Genomic DNA, 18,685 nt, shown 5'->3' with positions numbered 1-18,685 from the left:
AGGAATTTCCATGTGGTCCCCCACATGGCATCCACAGCATGGCAGCCTCAGCATAGTTGGACTTCTTACATGGTGCGTCAAGACTCTGGAAGTGAGTCTTCCAGCAAGCAAGGTGGAAGCTTGCATGGTCTTTAATGATATAACACTGGAGGTCATGTAATATCGCTTCTGCTATACTCTATTGGTTGAAGCAGTTAGGCACACCCAGATTCAAGGTGACCTCATCTCTTGATAGTCTAAGTATTTTCATTGTCTAAGTATTTTCAGTTATGGGACACCTGGGTGGTGCAGTCAGTTAAGCCTCCAACTCTTGGTTTTGGCTCAGGTTGTGATTGCAGGGTCTTGAGATCGAGCCTTGTGTTGGGCTCTACACTCAGTGCAGAGTCTGCTTCAGATTCTCTCTCCCTCTCCCTATGCCCCTCCCGCTCATGCTCTCTCTCTCTGTCTCTCTCTAAAATAAGTAAATAAATCTTTTTTTAAGAAGCATTTTCAGGGCGCATGGGTGGTTCAGTTGGTTAGGCGACTGCCTTCGGCTCAGGTCATGGTTCTGGAGTCCCAGGATCGAGTCCCACATCAGGCTCTCTGCTCAGCAGGGAGTCTGCCTCTACTTCTGACCCTCTTCCCTCTCGTGCTCTCTATCTCTCATTCTCTCTCTCTCAAATAAATAAATAAAAATCTTAAAAAAAAAGAAACATTTTCAGTTATGTTTTAAAACTGCACTGGCTAAGTAACCAAACTTAGCTAGCCTGCCAGCTGACCACAGATGTATGAATAAGCCCAGCTGTGCTCAGCAGAACTTTCCATCTGAGCCTGACCCAAATTTCTGAACCACACAATTGTGAACTAAATAGATTTTATTTTGAACCATTAATTTGAGGGGGGCAGTTTGTTATGCAGCAATAGCTGATTGATATATTTGGTAGGTATATAGCACTCACCAAGCGTAATATCACCTAATCACTTCCTGGAGCCCTACAAGGTGATGCAAGTGAGCAGACTATGACTTCTATAGTCCAGTAACTCCTCCCTATCTGTGTTCACCCTACAGTCTTCCACCCCTGGTTTTATCTGCTATGACAATTCCACCCATCCCACTGCTCCTTGATTTGTTTCAACAACCTGTGAATAGAACCCCTGAACATAATAAAAGAAATGTTGAATTGAACAATCCCCAGCTATTCTACTCTTAGACCATACAGCTTTCTCCATTCAGTCTTTCATTTTACAAATATTAATTGAGCATGTTCTACATGCCATTCACTCTTCAAAACACTGGAGAAGTGACAGTTAACATGGACAGAAGTGTTCCTGCTGTAATGGAATTTATATTCTGGTGGGATACGGTAAGAAATTTCTAAAAAAATTCCCAGTGGTCCCCACCTCCTGATATTCATGACCTTGTGTAATCTTCGTCCAAGAAGTAATTTGCTTCTAACTGATATAATGCCTCATCACTGAAGAAATGTCGCTTGTGTAATTAGGTTACAAAAGATTCTAACTTTCATTTCTCTGGCACACTGTCTCCCTTGCTGGCTTTGATGAAGCAAGTTGCTGTGTTGGAATAATTCATGTGGCAAAAACCTGAAGATATCCTTTGACCAGCAGCCAGCTGGGAACTGAGGCTCTTAGTCCAACAGGAAATGAATGCAACCAAAAACCATGTGAGTGAGTTTGGAAATAAGTCATTCCCCAGTTGAGCCTTCGGATAAAATCCTATCCTGACCATTCCCCTTGACTGCAGCCTCATGAAACAACCTAGGCAGGGGATCTCCTAAGTCACGTCTAGATTCCTGACCCACAAAAACCTGGGATAATAAATGTGTGTTGCTTTAGTCCACTCTGTCTGTAACAATCTATTACACAGTAACGGATAGCTCCTATGTGAGAGAGTTGGAATGAACAAATACATGAACAATTCAGAAATAAATCACAGAGTGATACAATCTATCCAAAGGACCCAAGAAGATGGAAAACATGAACAGACTAAATATTACAGGAAACACTGGAAAGGAAAGTAATTAAAGATCTAGTACCTAAAACGGCACAAGGGCAAGGTGATTCTATAGCCTCACCCTGGTCTCCCCATATGCTAGCCTGACCATTTGATTCCCATGACCAGTTTGGATTTTCATGTTTGGCCTATTGGATCTTGGATGGTTTCTCCTTCAGTTCTGGCCTTGGTGCCTCCTTCTGATTTTGCTGCCCCAGGCTGGTTTCAGTCCTGAAGAAACTGGATGAGCAGTCTATCCCTGGCTGCCTTTCATCCTCCCAACAGCGGAAGGGGATTTGGATAGCAAAGCTTCATGGGTGATAGGCTCATTTCAAGGTCAGGCAGAGGAGGGGCCTATGAAGGGGATGGAAAAGCACTTGGGGAGATAGAGGAGAACCCAGACATGAGGCAATCAGGGAGGGAAATTCTGGGAGACTGGGGTTTCCAGCAGGAAGGAGGGAGTAGTCACCCTTCTTATGGGTAAGACCAAGACAAAAATGGGTCTGTTGGTTTTCTCAAGGGGAAGGTAGTTCCTGCTATTGGTCATTTTCATGGAGTGGTGGGAGGCAGCAGTGAGGAAAACACTTTTCCAAGAAGTTTGGTGACACCTAGAGGACTGAGGAGTTGTTGGGTTTTCTTTCTTTTTTTCTTCCTAAGATGGGAGAAGCATGCTTATGTTCCTGGAAGTCTCCCTGTTCCAAGACGTGAGGCACAGATCATCTGCATCCCCAGGAACTAAGCTCCCAGGGCTGAAGCAAGAGCAGACCCAGGAGCTGACTTCACTGCAGGGCAGAACTCTGTGGTGGGGCATGCCTTTCTTCCTGGAGCAACAGTGCCCAGGAAGGGCTAACGCTCAAGGTGAGGAAAATGAGCAAACCCGGAGGATTGTGAGGTCACTCTCAAGACCATGCAAAATGTTGGCTAGATGGAGGAAGGGTATGGCAGGCTAGGCAGAGTTCCCAGCCAGTGCAAAGGCAAGGAGGCAGGAACGCGTTGTCTCTGTTCTGTAAACCAGTGTCAAAGCCACCTTGAGCACTGGGTGGCGCTGTCCAGCCTGGCGAGAGACCATTCCTTGATTCCCGACCACAGCGCTCGGTGGTCTCCTCCTGGTCTGTGGATGTTCGCCGAGGTTCTGGAATTCTGTTGCCAGCAAGTTTCTGAGAGGCCAGCTGAGCCTGATCAACATTTCAAAGAAGGGGGAGAATGACATCTCTAAAGCTGCTGGTGTCACTTGTCTGAGCCATGGGAGGTTAAGTGGGTTCTTTTTTTTTTTTTAAAGATTTTTTTAATTTATTTATTAGAGAGCGAGCGAGAGAGAAACAGCATGAGAGGGGAGAGAGTCAGAGGGAGAAGCAGGCTCCCCACTGAGCTGGGAGCCTGATGTGGGACTCGATCCCAGGATTCCAGGATCATGACCTGAGCTGAAGGCAGTCGCTTAACCAACTGAGCCATCCAGGCACCCTGTTAAGTGGGTTCTGACCTCCTATAGGGAAAACCTCCTATCAGGTCAAAGCTTACAGGGTGTGGCAGAGTCTGTGAGCCCAGTTAGTTTGGGAACGGGCTACGAGTGGGTAGGGAAGGAAGACTTCTCGGAAGAGGTGGTATTTAAAGATGATGAGGTTTGTCAGTGGAAGAGAAGTGAGAATATGAGTTAGGATGTAGGACTGGGTAGCCATGTGTGTCTATGTGTGGTGCTGAAGTTGAACTGGGTAGTAGAGTGAGTCAACATTTGCTCATTCTATTTGTTCCCTAGACATTTCCTGAACACCTATTTTGAGCTGGTTTCTGTATGTGGAACTTGGTCTACAGTGGGGAGACTGATCTGAAAGACAGATCCAGGAAGAGCCTGGAGGAGGCACCTGGCCTAGCCTGCAGGGGGGAAGATCTAGGATGGCTTCTCTGATGGTCTTTGTGCCTGGTTCCTGGCACGGAGGTTCTAAGACCCTTGTAATTTTCTGAGTGATAAGAGTGTCATTTGTTATTTGTAAGGAGCCCCTTTAGATCATACCTGAGTTTATGTTAACGAGATGACTTGGCATAGGGCCCCTCCACAGCCTCAGGAGGGTCTGGTCACCAAGAAGGCCAAATGATTAGAAGGTTGCAACTTCTGGGGGCTGGAGATTAAACTCTACAAAAATTCTTCAACAACAAGACTTGGTTGGCTTCCTGGTCAGTGAGGGGTCCACATGTGGGAGGCCTGTGCAGCCCAGTTTTGTGGGGACAGAGTCACCTGCATGCAGGACCCTCTGGACTCATTCTGTGCACCTCCTCATTTGGGTGCTCATCTGTATCCTTTATAATAAACCGTGAAATGTATGTCAATGTTCCCCCTAAGTTTTATGAGTAGTTCTAACAAATTATCTGAAGAGACCTGAGGAGGTGGTTGTGGGAAACCCTGATTTATAGCCGGTCAGTGAGAGGTATGGGTGGCTTGGGCTTGTGATTGGTGTCTGAAGTTGAGGACAGTCCGGTGGGACTGAGCCCTTAACCTGTGGGATCTGTAAAAACAAGGCCCCAAACACACTAAGCCCCATGTCATGAAACCGAAGTTTAACTTAATCACAGTTTGGCTCTCTCAAAAGTGGACTCTTAACCAGCCAGTCAGGAATCACCTGATCAGCACTAGTTAGGTGACCTGCCTTGTGGACCACTGCCCTCCCCTATGGGGCAAGGCAAGGAAGCTTGCAGTAACCAACCCGCTTTTTTGCCTAGCACAATTTCCTTGTTCTTGTTTCCTTCTGTCTGTAAAGTCTCTTGCCTTGTCCAGCTCCTCAAAACTCCTTTCTATTGGCTAGATTGGATGTTGCTTGATTCATGAATAATTGAATAAAGGCAGTAAGATCTTTAAAACTTATTCCAATGAACTTTGTTTTTTTAACAGATCTGATGCTATCTCCAGGTTGATAATGTCAGCACTGCGTTAAATTTGTAGGACATTCAGTTGGTGTTGGCGGAGAGTTGGAAAACAGTTTGGTGATGCTGGAAAACACTCCAAGAGCTTCCAGAAGGAGATTACACTCAGGCGGAAAGGTTACATTCTGAAGGGTGAATTGTTTGAGCAGAGATGGAATAGGTTGGTGAGAAAAGGAGTGTCGCCCGTTGGAGCGATTCGCACATGCAAGGATCAGGAAGTGAGACAGAATGTGACTTCTCAGAGGAACTGAAAGTCTTTCAGCAGGACTGCCTAGCCCCAGCAGGGAAAACTGGAGAGCTAGTCTGGGATCAATCACACGGTGCTCAACCCCAGGTGAAACGGTTAATAACGAAGGTGGTAGGAATAGCCCATCCCGGAGAGAGTATCTTGTTTGGTGTCCCGAGGGGCTGATGTTACAGCTCTGCTGATGTGTCTGCAGATAGGAAAACCACCACCTCCTCAGGAGACCCAGCTGGGCATGGATGGGGCCGACTTGGCCTTGGACCCTCAGCTCTGCCTCGTGCTGTGCAGCCATGGGCAGGTCTCCTCAATTCTCTGAGCCTCAGTGGTCCCCATAGGTGAAATGGGTGTCACCAAATCTCCACCAAGAACATACAATCAATGATAACTCATTTAGGTATTCATTTATTTCATTCATTAGTTCATTCATTTAGCAAACACTGATGGAGCGCCAGTCCTTGATACTGGGGATACAGCGGTGAAGGAGACAGACTCAGTCTCCTCCCTTCCTCCCTCTGCACAGCCAGCCCCCCTCCATTCGCTGACATACTGTCTGTGGTGCCTTCACGTTACAGTGGCAGAGCTGAGTCGTTGTGACAGAGACCGTATGACTTACAAAGCCAAAAAATATTTGTTGTGTGGCCCTTTTTTCGAACATGTTTGCCAACTCTTGGTCTAGAAAGTGACATTCTGGGGGAGGCAGAGAAACAAATTTTGAGCCTGAATCTGGCCCCTCTCCTCCCTCCCTTGGACTCCCTAAATCTAAATCTGAGAGACTGCATTATCAATCCCCCCTCCCATTTTTTGAGCTGGTTGGAGTTTGAGGCACAGAAATAAATGAAGATGATGTGCTTTCTTGCTCTGTCCCCCAGCTCCAGCATTCATGGGCAGGGGACATAATCTCTGAACCTCTTTTTGCTCTTAGGTAAAGTGGAAAAATAGTAGCTGTGTTATGGGAATTAACTGAGATCATGTCCAAAAAGCATTTAGCACAAAATCAGTGCTCAAAGAATGCTGGTCAGATTTTTACTTCTGGTTAAAATGTAGAAGGACCCAAAGGACCCTCACTTTTGTGGTGACAACTAGAAAAAACCCAGATAAAAACCCATTCTTTTCAATAGAGCTAGTTAAGGGTGGTGATTGCAAGGAGGTTTTGATGAGCTGGTTTTCAGGGATAAAACGAGCCCTTCATAGGTGAGTCAAGAGCAGCGGCAGCTTCCATACCAGGGGGCAGGCAGACACCAGCTCTGGGTATGGGAGGGCTTGCAGGCATAGAGAGATGTTTGGGAGACAGAGGAAATCAGCCAGTTCTTAGATGAAAAGAGCAAATGTTCAAAGTGGTGGCCACTAGAGTGTTGGAGTCCAAACCTGGTGAGGACAGCATCTGTGCAGAAGGACGAACTGGTCTGTAGTGTTGGAGCCCAAGTGAGGTAAGAAGGACCACATGACAGTCTGTCTGCCTGGTGCAAGAAGTCAGTGTCCAGGCGCAGTAAGGGAGACATCCATACAGAGTAGAGGATGGTGGTGGAAAAGGGAGATTGATTATATATGGGGGAATTGATTAAACAAACAAACAAACAAATAAATAAATAAATTCAGGATAATGGAAAGATTTCCCAACATCAGAGAAGGGTGTTACAAAGTTAAATGGAAAGAAAACTAGAATGAACCCTATTGTATTTAACTGGAGGTAGTGGTGTGAAATCATGATTTTCAAAATATTTGGAGAAATGTGTGTGTGTGTGTGTGTGTGTGTGTGTGTGTGTGTGTGTGTGTGTGTGGTGTGTTCCCATTTGTCTACTGAGAGGTCCTGGAACCAGTGATACTTCCATAACAGTGAGCACACCCAGGTCTTGGTTTCTGAATACCATTCTCCACTTAAAAGCAATCAGGGCTCTTTGGAAAAATGGCTGATTCCAGAGTTGGGACAGGGAAAGCCTGAAACATCTAGTTAGACCAGAAAGGAAGTGTTGGAGAAGGTCACTGGTTGGAGAAGTTCAATGGTTGACCTGTGAGCTGGACCTGGGCACTCAGAGGCTCCTCACTCCCTCCCCAATCCTTGGAATGTGGGTTCCACTTGCCTTCCCCATTCCCAAAGGCTGCGGCAAGGACATAGCCTTGAGATAGTGATGTGGCAATGAGGCCATCTGGATGAGATATGTGAATGAATCCTGTTAAGGCCTCTGTATGGACTTCTAAGATTCTGGTAGGCAGGTGTGGAGATCTACTTGTCTTGCAAACACCCAAGACAAGCCTCATATGTAATTCCTTTGCTTATTAAAACTGCCACCTGCCAATCTGGAGTGGCCTGCTTCTTTCTTCTTTTTCTCCCTGCCCTATGTATATGGGGACCAGTTTCAGATTCCACCTGGGGAAATTCCTGAGGTTGCAAACCAACAGGAAGGAAAACTGATTAGCAAAAAATGGATAAGCAGGTGTCAAAGGGACACAGAAGCCAGTATGAAAGGCTCCCAATGGCCAAATCAAAGACAATTTAAGCATCAAAAATATGGGGGTGGGAGGAAAATAACATCAGCAAAAATGGCAGAGTAAATTTTGCCCTTCTATAAAAACAATGGAATAAACTGCAAACTTTGTCAGAATCAGCATTTTTAGAACTCTGGAAATCAATCAAAATCTTACAACAATTCAGGGAGTATTTAGTCAAGAAAAACAGCTGGATCTCAGTAAACAACAGTGAGCTCTGTGGAATTTTAACTCACTCTAGTTCTATTCCCCACTCTCCAACTCAGAAGTAGACTTGAAAAATAACAGCCCATATTGCTGGTACTGGAGGGAGAAGAACACAGCTGGAGCCCTTGAAAATCCTCATTGCCAAACGAAAGTCATTATTTGATCTGTCTTCTGGTTCCCCAGAAGACCACACTTGAAAAGTTAGTCTTTAGTTGACCTTGTTTGAACTTGCCCAGTGCTAAAAGCCTCTCCCCAGTGGACATTAGTCAAATATTTTAACATGACAGCTGCGTGAGGTGAAGGGGCAAATAATAACGTAATTACAAGTCTCAAAAGGAAAATTTAAGGAATAAGATGTCCTTAGGGGCTTTGAAAAGTTCTGATATATCTTGGAATCTGAAAGGTCACCTGTGTGCATAGCTTTGTGCATGCCCAGGAAAGACCTGAGAAATCCCTTAAGCTCTCACTTCTGGCTGACTCTGAGGCTCTGTGAAAGCAGGAAGTGAAGGCTAAGGCAGAGCTTCAAACTTTCTGGCTGCATGTTGAAGTTGTGTGTGAACATACAAAGACCCTCAGCAGAGACTGGGAGACCTTTAGAGGCATTCAGGGAAATGTCTGTCCAACCATCACCTAACTTCTAAGCTAACTGACTAGAGATTTTAATGGGCATACATGGCAGAGAATATAGTCTTTTCTTTGGAGAATTAGTGCAGAAAAGTAATTAAATAAACAAAAAACACACAACTATAACAAACAGCAGCAACAGCAAACCTTTAAGAGGAGGGAAAATTTGATTTCCATAGTTGTTATATTATTCGAAGTGTCCATTTTTCAACAAAAATATTGTGAGACATACAAAGAAACAAGGAAGTATTACCCATACACAGGGGATAAAAGAGTGAATAAAAATTTTTCCTGAGAAACTCCACATGTTGGAGTTACTAGACAAATATTCTAAATCAGCTGTTTTAATATGTTCAAAGAGCTAAAGGATATCATATGTAAAGAACTAAAGAAAAGTATGAGTACAGGGATGCCTGGCTGGCTCAGTTGGTGGAGCTTGTGACTCTTGATCTCAGGGTTTTGAGCTTGAGCCCCATACTGGGTGTAGAGATTACTTAAAAATAAAATCTTAAAAAAAGAGAAAAGTATGAGAACAATTTGTCACCAAATAGAGATTATCAATAAAGAGAAATTCTAAAAAGGAACCATATAGAAATTCTGAAGTTGAAAAGTACAGTAACTGAAATGAGAATTTCACTAGTAGGTTCAATAGCAGATTTGAGCAGGCAGAAGAAAGAATCAGCAAAAACTGGAGATAGATCTATTGAGATTATCCAGTCAGAGCAACAGGGGTGAAAAAGAGGATGAAGAGGGGCACCTGGGTGGCTCAGTTGTTAAGCGTCTGCCTTCAGCTCAGGTCATGGTCCCAGGTCCTGGGATCAAGCCCTGCATAAGGCTCCCTGCTTGGCGGGAAGCCTTCTTCTCCTTCTCCCACTCCCCCTGCTTGTATTTCCCTTCTCACTGTGTCTCTCTCTGTCAAATAAATAAATAAAATCTTTAAAAAAAAAGGATGAAGGAAAATTAACAGAGCTAGGGCACCTGGGTGGCTCGGTCTGTTAAGCATCTGCCTTTTGGCTCTGGTCATGATCCCAGGGTCCTGGGATCTGGCCCTGTGTTGGGCTCCCTGCTCAGTGGGGAGCCTGCTTCTCCCTTTCCTCCCCGCTTGTGCTTTCTGTTAATATCTCTGTCTCTCTCTCTCTCTCTCTTAAATAAATAAATAAATAGATAAATAAAATCTTAAAAAAATTTTAACAGAGCCTCAGAGACTTGAGGGACACCATCAAACATACCAACATATGCATAATAGGAGTGTCAAAAGGAGAAGAAAGATGGAAAGGGGCAGGAAATATTTGAAGAAATGGCTGAAAGCTTCCAAAATTTGATGAAAGTGTTAGGCTACACTTCAACATTCTCCAAGTAGGCTAAACAAAGAGATCCACACTTAGACACATCATAATCAAACTGTCTAAAGACAAAGATAAGAAAGAATCTTGAAAGCAGCAAGAGATGAATGTCTCATTATGTATAACTGGTCCTTAGTAAGATTAATAGCTTATTTCTCATCAGAAACCATGGAGGCCAAAGGCAGTGAGAAGACATATTCTAAATGCCGAAAAGGGGGAAAAACCCTGCCAACCAAGAATTATATATCCAACAAAACTACATCATTCAACTGTAGAGAAAAAATACCAATCCCTGCTTCAACGTGGATTGACCTTGAAAACATTATACTAAATGAAAGAAGCCAGACAAAAAACTCACATTTTGTATGATTCTATTTATACAAAATATGCATCATAGGTAAATCCATAGAGACAGAAAGTAAACTAGTGGTTTTGGGGTGTGTGTGAGGGAAGTGGGAATGGGAGTGACTACTTGGTGAATATGGGGTTTTGTTTTGGGGTGATGAAAATATTCTGGAACTAGACAGTGGTGAGGGTTGCACAACATCCATGACACTGTGAAAGCACTAATTGCTCCTGAATTGTACAGTTTATTTTTTTAAGATTTTATTTATTTATTTGACAGCGAGAGAGAGAGAGCACAAGCAGAGGGAAGGGTAGAGGGAGAGGGAGAAGCAGGCTCCCCGCCAAGCAACGAGCCCGTTGTGGGCCTCAATCCCAGGACCCCAGGATCATGACCCGAGTCGAAGGCAGATGCTTAACCAACTGAGCCACCCAGGTGCCCTGAATTGTACAGTTTATTTTTTATTTTTATTTTTTAAAGATTTTATTTATTTATTTGACAGAGAGAAAGTTAACAAGAGCAGGAATACAAGCAAGGGGAGTGGGAGAGGGAGAACCAGGCCTCCCACGGAGCAGGGAGCCCGATGGGGGCTCGATCCCAGGACCCTGGGATCATGACCCGAGCCGAAGGCAGATGCTTAACGACTGAGCCACCCAGGAGCCCCTGAATTGTACAGTTTAAATGGTAAATTTTTTAAAATAATTTTTTATTGTTATGTTAATCACCATACATTACATCATTAGTTTTTGATGTAGTGTTCCATGATTCATTGTTTGTGCATAACACCCAGTGCTCCACGCAGAATGTGCCCTCTTTAATACCCATCACCAGGCTAACCCATCCCCCCATCCCCCTCCCCTCTAGAACCCTCAGTTTGTTTTTCAGAGTCCATCACCTCTCATGGTTCGTCTCCCCCTCCGACTTATTCCCCTTCATTCTTCCCCTCCTGCTATCTTCTTCTTCTTCTTTTTTTCTTAACATATTTTGCATTATTTGTTTCAGAAGTACAGATCCGTGATTCATCAGTCTTGTACAATTCACAGTCCTCACCATAGCACATACCCTCCCCAATGTCTATCACCCAGCCACCCCATCCCTCCCACCACCCACCACTCCAGCAACCCTCAGTTTGTTTCCTGAGATTAAGAATTCCTCATATCAGTGAGGTCATATGATACATGTCTTTCTCTGATTGACTTATTTCACTCAGCATAACACCCTCCAGTTCCATCCACGTTGTTGCAAATGGCAAGATCTCATTCCTTTTGATGGCTGCATAATATTCCATTGTGTATATATACCACATCTTCTTTATCCATTCATCTGTCGATGGACATCTTGGCTCTTTCCACAGTTTGGCTATTGTGGACATTGCTGCTATAAACATTGGGGTGCACGTACCCCTTCGGATCCCTACTAAATGGTAAATTTTATGTTATGAGTATTTCACTGCAATAAAAGAAATAAAAGGAGTCTTTCAGGATGAAGTGATAGAACACTAGATGGTTTCTCAAATACACATGAAGAAATAAAGACTCCCCATAAAGGTAACTACACAGGTAAATATAAAGACAATATAAATGTAATTTTTGTTTGTAACTCCTTTTTCTCCCATCTGATTTGAAAGACAACTGTATAATGCAGTAATTAGAAATCTAAGTTAATTGGCACTCATGTATGGAGATGTAATTTGTGATAATAGCAGCATAAAGGGAGGGAAAATGGAACTATAAAGGAGCAAAGTTTTGTATACCATTAAAACTAAGTTGGTATTAATCCAACCTAGATTGTTACAAATGAAGATGTTAATAGTAATCTCCAAGGCAACCACTAAGAAAATACTGCAAAAGTATATAGTAAAAGAAACATAAGAATAAAATGATACACTAGAAAATATCTAATTAACACAAGAAAAGATAGGACTGGAGGAACTGAGGACAAAAAAGACATAAGACATATAAAAAACAAATATCAAAATGGGAGATATAAACCCTACCTTATCAGTAATTACATTAAATAGAAATGAACTAAACTCTCCAATTAAAAGGGAGAGATTGACTGTCACCTCAGCTGCAGCAACTTCTTGCTAGACACATCTCCAAAGTCAAGGGAAACAAAGGCAAAAATGAACTACTGGGACTTCATCAAGATAAAAACTTTTGCACAGCAAAGGAAACAGTCGACAAAACCAAAAGACAACCGACAGAATGGGAGAAGATATTTGCAAATGACATATCAGATAAAGGGCTAGTATCCAAAATCTATAAAGAACTTATCAAACTCAACACCCAAAAAACAAATAATCCAATCAAGAAATGGGCAGAAGATATGAACAGATATTTCTTCAAAGAAGACATCCAAATGGCCAATAGACTCATGAAAAAATGCTCAACATCACTTGACATCAGGGAAATACAAATCAAAACCACAGTGAGATACAACCTCACACCAGTCAGAATGTTTAAAATTAACAAGTCAGGAAACTACAGATGTTGGTGAGGATTTAGAGAAAGGAGAACCCTCTTATATTGTTAGTGGGAATGCAAGCTGGTGCAGCCACTCTGGAAAACAGTATGGGGGGTTCCTCAAAAAGTTGAAAATAGAGCTATCCTACGACCCAGCATTGCACTGCTGGGTATTTATTTTATTTTATTTTTTAAGATTTTATTTCTTTATTTGACAGAGAGAGACACAGTGAGAGAGGGAACACAAGCAGGGGGAGTGGAAGAAGAAGCAGGCTTCCTGCCAAGCAGGGAGCCCGACACGGGGCTCAATCCCAGGACCCTGGGATCATGACCCGAGCCTAAGGCAGACACCCAACAACTGAGCCACCCAGGCTCCCCTGCACTACTGGGTATTTACCCCAAAGATACAAATGTCGTGATCCGAAGGGACACCTGCATCCCGATGTTTATAGGAACAATGTCCACAATAGCCAAACTATGGAAAGAGCCCAGATGTCCATAGACCGATGAATGGATAAAGAAGATGTGGTGTATATATATACAATGGAATACTACTCAGCCCTCAAAAAAAAAAAAAAGAAATCTTGCCATTTGCAATGATGTGGATGGAACTAGAGGGTATTATGCTAAGGGAAATAAGTCAATCAGACAAAGACAATTATCATATGATCTCATATGCGGAATTTAAGAAACAAAACAGAGGATCATGGGGGAAGAGAGGAAAAAATAAAACAAGACGAAGTCAGAGAGGGAGACAAATCATAAGAGACACCTAATCGTAGAAAACAAACTGAGGGTTACTGTAGGGGAGGGGGGAATGGGGTAACTGGGTGATGGACATTAAGGAGGGCACGTGATGTAATTAGCACTGGGTATTATATAAGCCTGATGAATCACTGACTTTTACCTCTGAAACTAATAATACATTATATGTTAATTAATTGAATTTAAATTTTTAAAAATTTTAAAAATAAAATAAATGGTGGTTGATCAGTCAAAAAAAAATCTACCTCATTCCCTGAACCAAAAAATGTAGCCTTAGATAAAAAATATAAATTGCGGGGCGCCTGGGTGGTTCAGTCGTTAAGCATCTGCCTTCGGCTCAGGTCATGGTCTCGGGGTCCTGGGATCGAGCCCACATTGGGCTCCCTGCTCAGCAGGAAGCCTGCTTCTCCCTCTCCCACTCCCCCTGCTTGTGTTCCCTCTCTCGCTATGTCTCTCTCTGTCAAATAAATAAATAAAATCTTTAAAAATATATATATAAATTGCTTGAGATTAGCATAGGGAGTTCATAAAAAAAGAATATCCACGTGGTCACAAGCACATTAAAATGTGCTCAACATCGTTAGTCATGAAGGAAATATACATTCAGATCATAATCAATAACACTTTGTACCCATTAGAAAGGATAAATTGAAAATTAAGGGCAATACCAAGAAAAACGTAACAATTAGAACAATTGTTTGGCAGTATCTACTAAAGGAGAATATGTACGTGTACACTGTAATCCCCAAATTCCACTCCTCAATATATAGCCAACAGATTTATGTATATATGTGCACCAGATAACACATTAAAAATGTTTGTAGTATGCTCAGCGTGAAGTCCGCTTGGGATTCTTTCCCCTTCTCTCTCTCAAATAAATAAATACACTTCTAAAAAAGGTAGAGATTGACAGAATGGATAAAAGGGGTCATAAAAATGACCCAATTATATGCTGTCTGCTGGAAACTCACTTTAGATTAAAAGAGAGAGCGAGAGATAGTAACATGTAACCACTTGAATCAGGTAGGAAACCAGGAGTCCATACATACATAAATTGAGAGTTTGATACACACAGTTTCAAAGTGACTCTCTACAAAATACTTAGTAATTACAAAGGGGGAACAAAAAGAGTTATTGCTTAATGTAGTGGTTAAGGGGGGACGCAGAGGTCTGCCTGCCAGGGTCCAACTCTGAGCCCCACCACTTACAAGCTACCTGACCTCAGGAAGTTGCTTTCCCTCTCTGTTTCTGTTTCCGCATCTGTCAAGCCAGATAATAACTGTGTCTTTCTCCTAGGGTTCTTGTGAAAACTGTTAGTCAAAGACCACAAAGAACACACCTGTGGTTGAACAAATCCAGATTTATTTTGTTTCCACAAGGGAGAACACACCCCATGCGGAACCGTGAGGCACATGCTACAGAGTATTGGGGCCATTGCTACAGAGCATCTGCTATTAGAATAGACGATTTCCACCCCCCGGCTAGCACACAGTATTAAACCTCAGAAGAACAGCGCGAGGCAGGGTAATGGTCCCATTTCACAGCCGAGGAAACAGAGACCCTGACAAGGCAAGGCCAATTGTGGCAGGACTAGAAAGGGGTTGGAGCAGTGCCTTTGGACACCAGAGTGACCACACAGCTCTTGCCCCCACCCTCAGGTCCTCTCTAGTAGTTGTGTCAGCACTTCATTCTTCCACCCACTGTTCTGGGAGAAAGCAATGTCCTGTTTCTTGTTCTTCTTCCTGAACTGGGGAGGGATGTTCCTGAGGAGGGGCTGCAAGGGCAGCACGTGGGGTTATAAAAACCGTCATCAGGAGAGGAGCCCGAGAGAAGAGGAGAATGGCAGAGATGTATGACTCCAAGGAGCCAGGGGACCCCGGTGAGGCTGAGCCCCCTCACTCAGGGGTGATGGTAGGGAGGACAGGGCTCCAGGGTCCCCGGGGGAGTCGGGGCTGGCCTCCAGCTTGCAGTCCTCACAAACAAGGCTTGGCAGCCTTCAAAGCTCAGCTGAGTGTGTTCTGTCCTGTTCAGAGGAGGAGATGTTTGGGGGCCAGAGAATAAAGAAGAAATACACCAGACTACTCAGGAGCTCAAGGAACTTGCCAGGTACCGAGGCGGGTGGTTCGGGGGGCAGGCATCTGGGGAAGGGGCAGCTGGGAGGCCCCCTCCAGCATGGGTGGGTGGGGCAAGGTCTGTCCCTGAGAACCTCGGCTCTGCCCATTTGCCGGTCCTGCAGACTGTCTGACCCGGGCCCAATTGCCTTTGCTGCTTCTTCTCATCTCTTTGGGCTTCTTCATGCTCCTGGTGACCACCCTGGTTCAAGGTGAGTCAGGGGCTGGGGGCTTGGAGTCTTGGGTCCCTTTAGGTCTTTGCCCTATCCCACAGTCCCCAGACCCACTAGGGCTTGGGCATTTGAGCTCCACATCGCCTTCTGTGTGATGGTGGGCTGGTTACTACCCTGCTCTGAGCCTGTGTCTTTATCTGTGGGATGCAGCTCATCTTCCTCCACAGGGAACTTAGGTTCCCAGAGAGACCTGGAAGCCAGATTCGACACAGGGTCAGGCCTACACATGGTGCTGATAAAGGGGAATTCTCTGCTCTGTTGTAGTCTCCAGGATTCACCAATCCCTGCAGAAAGACACGTGGGACCGTCAGGAGAGCCCCAGCCAAGGTGAAGGGCTGAATGCAGGGTTCAGGGCGGGAGAGGGCTCAGAGGCTGTGTGACTTTGGATGAGCCACTGCCTGCCCCCTCCACCCCTTCACCCCTTCACCCCTCCATCCCCCCCCCACCCCACCGGGCCCCGTAGGGTTGAAGGTCGGGGAGGAGACTGGATTCCTGGATGAGACCCTGGGGGCAATGTCAGGCAAGTCATTCTCTGAGTCTCAGTTTTTTTTTATTTGCATAATGGACTCTTGGGGTCACTGTGAAATCTATAGATAGGTTCTCATGGGGCCCTCTCTGCACTAAGCACACGCTAGGTGCTTCATAATTAAAGTCCTTCTTCCAGTGGGTGTTTCTCAGGAGCCGACACGCTCAGACCTGGAGGAGATCCTTCAGCAGCTGACCTGGATGAATGCCACCCTGGGTAAGGGTCAGACACCAAGGAGAGGAGGGAGTTTGGGGATCACCTGTGGGGCTGGAACTCACTTTCTATGGCTCCCCACCTGAGGGCAGAGCTGGGATCTTTCAAATGGATTTTTTGGGGACTGAGCTGAGAGCTGAACATAGGGGGTTCCCAGAGCTGATGCAGGTGCTGGGGGGCCTGTCCGCCCCACCCCCACTCTCCTCCCCAGCTGGCCTCTGCCGCCCCTGTCCCTGGAAATGGGAACTCTTCCAGGGAAGCTGCTACTTCTTCTCCCAGACCCAGAACATCTGGAAAGATGCCATCTCTGCGTGTCAGAACTTGAGGGCCCAGCTGGTGATCATCAACAATACTGAGGAGCAGGTGGGCCGGTCTGAGTTCCCGTCTGGGGCGGGGCCATGTGAGTGTCAGCAAAAAAGCCGTCTGTCCTCTGAGAGATGGAGGCCCAGGGGAGCTGGGGCGGGGACATGGGCAGGGAAGGCTTCCTGGAGGAGGCCCCACGGTGGGCTTGGGAAGGTCATGTGAGAGAAGACCCCGCATGATAGGAGCCCATCTGTGGACAGAAAGGGGACTCAGCGCACTCCTGAGCCCATACATAATGTCCCCCCAGATACAAGTTAACACATTTCCACATGTGTGTGCACATTAACACACAACCACAGCATATACACACATGTGAACACATGCAACTTGAGTAAGGGCTATAGGCTGGACCGCAGGAGGTCTTTCATGGGGGGAGGGACAACCGTGGGGATACGGGCAGACATGGGGCGGGTGACAGCTTGCTGCCCCTCCCCCCACCCCCGCCGCCCCTGCCGCCCCTCCCTAGAAATTTCTGAAGTCTTGGAATACGAGAAATAACCAGCGCACCTGGATCGGCCTCAGTGACCACCACAGCGAGGGTTCCTGGAAATGGGTGGACAACTCTCCCCTGCAACTCAGGTGACCTCCTAGAGAAAATGGCCCAGTACGCTTGCGCAGGGAAACCCAAACCGAGGGTGTTCAGACCCTGGGTTGGAAAGCATGCCCCGAGGAGCTTGGTGGAGATGCAGAGTCCTGGCTCCATCCCAGGGTGGGAGAGTCTGATTCTATAAATCTAGGCATGGGCCCAGGAGTCTGCATTTTTTACTTTGCCAGAACTGATTCTGATGGAAGGGGTGTTTGAACCCTCATTCTGAAAGCACCGCCTCTGAATCCTCACCACTCTCAGGCTGGTACTTGGACTTTCGCTGCCCAAGGCCAGGGACGTGCTCTTCCAAAGGGGAGGATTGTGAGTTGGGGGGGTGGTCTCTGGGTGGAGTAGGGGGCTTATGGATTTGATGGTGTTCACAGCTTCTGGAAAGAAGGGGAACCCAACAACCACGGAGACGAAGACTGTGTAGAATTGTACAGCGATGGCTGGAATGATAACAGATGTAGTACGGAAAACTTCTGGACGTGCAAGAAGCCCTTGTCCCCCTGCCCTGGCTCCTGAGGGCCAATGTCCCCCCCCCACCACCACCTGTCTCCAGGGATGAGGCAGCTTGGACATTCTGCTTGTTTCCCTGGCTGCATTCTTTCTGCTTCTCTGTCTGGTGAATTGCATCCTCCTCCTGCATGGAGGTCTTTGCAATCCCGAGAGAGTGTCTGAGACCCCCTTCTGCTCTAAGGCCTGTCCCTCTATAGGCTATAGACCTCTCCCTTCTTCTGTTGATGGTCTCAACCGCCCAACTCCCCCCATGACATCTCCTTAATAAAGTCGCACATTGCATTATGTGCTCCGTTGAACTTATGTCTATTTTTTTAAAAAGATTTTATTTATTTGTTAGAGAGAGAGAGAGAGACAGCGAGAGAGGGAACACAAGCAGGGGAGTGGGAGAGGGAGAAGCAGGCTCCCCACTGAGCAGGGAGCCCGCTGTGGGGCTCGATCCCAGGACCCTGGATCATGACCTAAGCCGAAGGCAGACGCTTAAAACTGAGCCACCCAGGCACCCCGAACTTACGTCTATTTTTTTTGCCACTGTTTCAGTTACTGTAATTTTATTCTATATACTATACCTTATACTTTATATTTTATACTATACTATCGTTGTATATATTATGTTTGATGTAAATGAATACATTGTTGTCTTTCAGCATGTTTCTCTCTACTGCTGTGTATATCTTATTTTGCGGATACAGTTTTGAATTAATTTGTAATTTTGGTTGGGAATATACATATATACATATAGGTATGTGCATGTCT

General features: G+C 45.3%; 1 protein-coding gene across 3 annotated transcripts; it reads left to right on the top strand.

Moving 5' to 3' along the window:
• Window positions 1-15,156: 15,156 nt before the first annotated feature.
• CD209 (CD209 molecule) lies at window positions 15,157-18,228 on the top strand. Of its 3 annotated transcripts, none has more exons than XM_028093172.2 (8): window positions 15,157-15,257; window positions 15,410-15,484; window positions 15,615-15,701; window positions 15,987-16,049; window positions 16,387-16,464; window positions 16,673-16,824; window positions 17,291-17,403; window positions 17,794-18,228. In XM_028093172.2, the coding sequence occupies exons 1-8, from the start codon at window positions 15,218-15,220 to the stop codon at window positions 17,933-17,935; spliced, it is 750 nt and encodes a 249-aa protein (XP_027948973.1). In that variant the 5' UTR covers window positions 15,157-15,217; the 3' UTR covers window positions 17,936-18,228. The 3 variants fall into 3 exon arrangements, with proteins under 3 accessions (XP_027948973.1, XP_027948975.1, XP_027948974.1); XM_028093174.2 differs by lacking the exon at window positions 17,794-18,228 and adding an exon at window positions 17,599-17,716; XM_028093173.2 differs by having other exon boundaries at window positions 15,213-15,289.
• The last annotated feature ends 457 nt before the right edge of the window (window positions 18,229-18,685 follow it).

Source organism: Eumetopias jubatus, unplaced genomic scaffold (genome assembly GCF_037043125.1).
Source record: "Eumetopias jubatus isolate StellerSeaLion01/CBP00866 unplaced genomic scaffold, mEumJub1_p1.0 scaffold_1, whole genome shotgun sequence".
NCBI lineage: Eukaryota > Metazoa > Chordata > Mammalia > Carnivora > Otariidae > Eumetopias > Eumetopias jubatus.
Note: the sequence above shows the minus strand (reverse complement) of the source record. Positions and strands in the feature narration are given on the sequence as shown.